The sequence below is a fragment of the Camarhynchus parvulus genome, chromosome 3 (genome assembly GCF_901933205.1).
Source record: "Camarhynchus parvulus chromosome 3, STF_HiC, whole genome shotgun sequence".
NCBI classification, from domain to species: Eukaryota; Metazoa; Chordata; class Aves; order Passeriformes; family Thraupidae; genus Camarhynchus; species Camarhynchus parvulus.
This window is the reverse complement of record NC_044573.1, coordinates 18,170,702-18,175,904: the sequence shown is the minus strand read 5'-3', so window position 1 is coordinate 18,175,904 and position 5,203 is coordinate 18,170,702. Positions and strand designations below refer to the sequence as shown.

The 5,203-nt window shown below is 58.3% G+C and overlaps 1 protein-coding gene across 1 annotated transcript; it reads left to right on the top strand.

Annotated features, from left to right (window-relative positions):
- Positions 1–1,405: 1,405 nt before the first annotated feature.
- On the top strand, positions 1,406–4,949 carry HLX (H2.0 like homeobox). Its single transcript, XM_030945662.1, is given in 5 exon segments — positions 1,406–2,133; positions 2,135–2,310; positions 2,890–3,069; positions 3,534–3,718; positions 4,527–4,949. Coding segments are annotated over 5 exon segments (1,272 nt in total). The 5' UTR covers positions 1,406–1,738; the 3' UTR covers positions 4,863–4,949.
- The last annotated feature ends 254 nt before the right edge of the window (positions 4,950–5,203 follow it).

The following is a 5,203-nucleotide window of genomic DNA, read 5'->3' as shown; positions in this document are numbered from 1 at the left end:
CGGGCGGGCTGCCGGGGTGGCTCTGCCCGGCGGTGGGAACATGAGTGGAACCGGAGTCGTTCGATTCGGTTTGAGAGCAAGAGGATAGTGCTGGGGTCAGCTGCCGTGAGGGAGAATGGGGGAGAGATGCAAGGAAAAGGGGCATTCCGATGTCGGGGCAGGAAAAGTTGAGACATAATCAACATTTTCTTTCTCCTCCTTCGGGTTTCGGACACATCTTGGCAAGACAGCCCATGTTAATTTTTCGGTTTTGTCTCGTTAACAAGAACCAAACCAAAGCAAAGAGGAGCCTGGCTTTTCCCGGGGAGCCAAACTCACCTTCCTCCGTTATAGCACACGGTTATGGCTAAGGAACATGTTCACTCTTGCTCGCAGGTGGTTTCAATATTCCCACAGAAGCGACATCCTCATACCTGGCGAAAGAAAAATAGTTCTCCTTTCTGGCGATTCCCCTAACACCGTCAGAATTTGGGAAACGCTTTGGAAAAAATAATATATTTCTGAAACAAAATCAAAGCAGACTTACAATCGTCTGACCCGGCAGGCTGCTGAAAACGACAGCAACTGCTTTACTTATGCAAAAACTAAAAATAAAGAAATAGTTGATTTTCAGAGTCAGGTCGGGACAAATGTGATGTTAGAGAGGAGGAAAAAAAATGCGCCAAAGATACTTTATAGATTTGTCCGTAAGTCATTGCAGTGAATATAGCATGTGATTCTTGTGTACTGGAAAAAAATGGGGATAGTTCTGTCGTCAAATGTCTGAGAAATTATTAAGTAATTTTAAGGTGTAAATGGTCTGCAAGCAGATGCAGCCACCGGGATGGAGAGCCTGACAAAAATCTATCCTAAAATTACACTGTCGTCAAAATAATACTAGGTAATTAATCGCTACTAATGCAGGATCCAAGGTGTCCTGGGCCCAGAATATCTGGGAGCTCTCATAAATACATATATTGCATGCATCAGCATGGACTCCTTCTCTTCCAGACTATCCCAGGCTCATTTATCCGGGAAGAAAACACATTTCCTTAAGAATCGTTTCCAAGAGAACAGACCTGCTTCCAATAGCCAAGAATTTCCCGGCGCGTTTCTTTCAAACGTTTGGAAATCGCGGTGGCAGCAAGCGCGGCAACCTTGCGCTGTATTTTTTGGGGGGGAAGGGGAAAAGTGGTTTTTCAAAGTCGAGAGTGCAATTTAAGGGGGTATAGGCGTGTGTTAGGGTGTACTTTGTGGGGCAAACCGCTCCGAATCGCGAGTACGGGGCCACGCAGCGGGCGCTGCGGGCGCGGTGGCCGAACCCAGCCCCGGCCCTGCGTGGGCGTGTCGGCGGGCGGTGCTGCCCAGCCCCGCGGATCGCGGATTGGGCGTGGGGAGGGAGCGAGGGCTGCTCGCTGCCAGAGAAAGTTTTGTGGAGGGGTGGATGTTTTTTTCTTCCCCCAGTGCGAGGAAAGGGGGTTTGATTTGGGTTTGTTTTGTTTGCGCCGCTTCGCTCCTCGCCCGCTCGCTTTCTTCGTCTGGCCGTGGGTTCTGGGGACTTCTCTTTTAATTTTCGGGGTTAATTTTTTCTTTTCGTCATTTTTTGGTGGTTGGCTCTCTCTCCTTGCCCCTCCGAGAAGTGCTCCACCAGCCGCCTCTCGCCCCGCCATCCCTCCCCATGCGCCCGGGGCCGAGGGCAGCTCCGCAGCGCGCACCCGGGAGCTGAGCTGCGGAGTGGCGCGTCCCCTCCTCGGGCAGGATGTACACGGCCGGGCTGGCTCCTTTCTACGCCTCCAACTTCAGCTTGTGGTCAGCGGCGTATTGCTCTGCATCGGGGCCGGCGGCCGGCGGCTGCTTCCCTCTGGACGCCGCGGCGGCGAAGAAGCCGTCCTTCTGCATCGCCGACATCCTCCACGCCGGCGGCGAGGCGGCGGCCGGAGCCGCCGACAGCCTGCCCGGAGGGCCCGGCACCGGGATGCCGGCCGCGCTGGGAGTCGTGCACCACGGCGGTCCCTTCCACGCCACGGCCTCGCCGCTCCGGCCCACGCCCGTCGTGGCCCCCGACGCCCCTGCCGCCGCATTCCCGCCGCGCCTCTCGCCGCTCTCCACCGCCTACCACTCCCACCACCACCGCCCCCCGCAGCACCGGTCCCCGCGGCGGCGGCGGCGGCGGCGGCGGCGGCGGAGGCGCCCCGGCCCCCGCCCGGCTGCCCGGCGGCCACACGCACGGCTCGGCGCCGGCGCCCGCCAGCAAGGACCTGAAATTCGGCATCGACCGCATTTTATCGGCGGAGTTTGACCCCAAAGTCAAGGAAGGCAACACGCTGAGAGGTAAAGAAATTGCCTTATCCGCTTTCCCTGCTAACGCTCTCGATGCTCTGTTACTTGTACTGTCATTAGCGACTACACCCGCGATTTGAAAACTTTTCGATCTAGGCGAAAAAAGAATTATTAAAAAAAAAAAAGTTATAAATCAAAGTTTCCAACAGCTCTCACTGCCCCCCCACGCCCTCCTCCCCGTTCCGGCCCCCGCACGGCAGAGCCGGGGCGCAGGGTTTACGCCCCGGGGAAAATAGCGATAGCGTGAAAGTAGCGAGCGGAGAGCTCCGCACTTCCCGGAACGGCCGGGGATTTCTGCCTCCCAGGACACAGCCCGTGTGATTGTTTCGCTTCAATCCATCTCCCCTCGCGGCCTGTAAACATCCTAACCAAGGGAGTAAATATGTCGGAGGATGTCTCACTGCCGGGGCAGGGTCGCCTGTCCCGAGGAGAGCCCTTGGGGGCGGGAGATGGCTGCTTGGTGCCCCCCCGAGCCCCTCCGACCAGGCACCCGCTCCGGGTGTCGAGTCATGCCGGTTTGTCGGTCTCGACCGCCGTATAACAGCGCTCTCCTTGTTCCTGTGCTCGCAGATCTGACCTCCTTATTAACTACGAGCCGCCAAACTGGGGTTCATCTCCCCAACTTGCAGCCTTCCGCCGGCCAGTTCTTCGCGTCTCTAGACCCTATTAACGAGGCCTCTGCTATCCTGGGTCCCTTAAACACAAACCCAAGGAACTCAGTGCAGCACCAGTTTCAAGACACTTTTCCAGGTACATCTCGTCCCTCCTCGACCCTCCCGTGGCGCAGGGCCCTCCGTCCTGGAGCAGCCCCCTTCCTCCCGGAGGGACTCGCCAGGCAATTTTGCAAGGCCGGGTGTGTGTAGCGAGGTTCAGATTCTGGGTGAAAGCCGGGCTGCGCAGGGGGGGAGGAAGAGCTGCCTAGGGCCTGATCTAGAGGACCGTCCCATCGAGTACAGGAGTAATAACAGGGGCCGAGAGAGAAGAACCGGGGAGGTGGGAGAGGAAGAGATTCGAGTTCCACACAGCTCCACCCGGGCCCGAGGCAGCACAAGCTGACAGGACACGTACCCATCGGGCAGGCAAGGCCACGCTGGCCCTGGCCCTCCTGCACATCGCACTCCAACTCTTACTTAGATCGATTTAAGGCTTCCTTTCTGGCTGTGATATTAATAACGCCGTCTCCCCCTCTCTTCCCCCACTTTTCCCCTCCCCAGGTCCGTACGCAGTTCTAACCAAGGACACGCTGCCCCAGACGTACAAGAGGAAACGTTCCTGGTCCAGGGCTGTTTTTTCCAACCTGCAGAGGAAAGGTTTAGAAAAACGGTTCGAAATCCAGAAGTATGTCACCAAACCGGACAGGAAGCAACTGGCGGCGATGCTGGGGCTGACAGATGCTCAAGTAAGAATGGCTTCGTTTTTATTTCAAACCTTGCTTCCAGTTTAGATGAATACCAGAGGGCAGTGAAGTTTCAAAGTGATTTCTATTCCTTTATCATGAGTGGGGAGCCTGTCTGAGGAGCTGCACCTTGCCCCGAGCATCTCTTGCGCCCAGGCACCATGGCGTACCGCGACACGGCGCGGTATTTTCGCCTTTGCTTTGGCCACCGAGGAGCAGGCCGGGCGGAGAGATGAGCAGGGCCAGGGCAGGCCATCAGTGTGCGCTTTACTGGAGTGCTGTAGGAGGCAGTTTAGGGCAAAGGAAGTAGAAGCGAAAACACTATTCTTAATATATTTTTTTTTGGTTATAATTTTTTTTGTTCTAAATCTTTCCTTGCGTTGTGAAATCCTTCGTTCTGAGGAAGTGAAAACACTTCTTCAAACGGAAGCATTAAACGCCACTCTGTAATGATTCCACTACTGAGGCCCGCAGCGCACAGAATTGTATAAGGCTGTGGTTTCTTGAGCAAGATTTGGTTTCCTGGAAGAAGTAGAAGGAGAGAGGAAAAAAACCCCATCCAAACAAACAAACAAACAAACAAACACGCGGAGGGGGGTGTTCGCGGTATTTAAATACACAAACTAGAAGGAGGAAAAAACCAAAAAAAAGCCCTTTAGTCGCGTAAGGATGTGGGCAGCGGGAGGGGAGGACGGCGCCTCCTCATCTCCCCGCGTTGTCGGTCCCGGTGGAAGGGGTCGGGGCCGGGCTCTGCGCGGGGCGCGGGGCGCGCTGGGGCCGTGCCGCCCGTCTAAGGGCTGCGCGGCCGCAGGTGAAGGTGTGGTTCCAGAACCGGCGGATGAAGTGGCGGCACTCCAAGGAAGCGCAGGCCCAGAAGGACAAGGAGCCGCCGCCGGAGCCGGCGGCCCAGCGAGCCGGCGCACCGCCCGCCGCCCCCGGGGAGCCCGAGAGCAGCCCCAGCCGCTCCGACGGCGACAGCGACAGCAGCGACGCTGAGTCCCTCGACATGGCCCCCAGCGACACGGAACGGACTGAGGGCGCCGAGCGGAGCCTGCCCGCCGCCGGGCTGAGCAAGTCCTCCGGCAGCACCGGCCTGCCCTCCCCGCCGCCCGCCGCCGCCAGCCCCGAGCCGCGGAGCGGGCTATAGTCGGGGCGGCCCGGGACCTGTGCGCTAATTTATGTCCCTTCCCCCGCCCCGGGAGCGCGGCAAGACCGGCCCAGCACCGGCCCCGGCCCCGGCCCCGGCCCTGGCCGCGGCTCCGGCCCCAGCCCGCTCCCGCCTGTGGCCAGCGCCCGGCCCGGCCCGGGGCGAGGGGGCGAGGATGCAGGCGGAGCGGGGAGCCCCAGCCCCGGGACGGCAGAGCATAAGGCGGCCGCCTTTCCCTCAGAGCTACTTGCAGGAGATGGGGGGATTTTCCCTTTTTTTCCCCTTAAAAAAATTTTAATTCTCCGTTTCCTGCCTCTCGTTCTCTCCAAGGAAAATCCGAG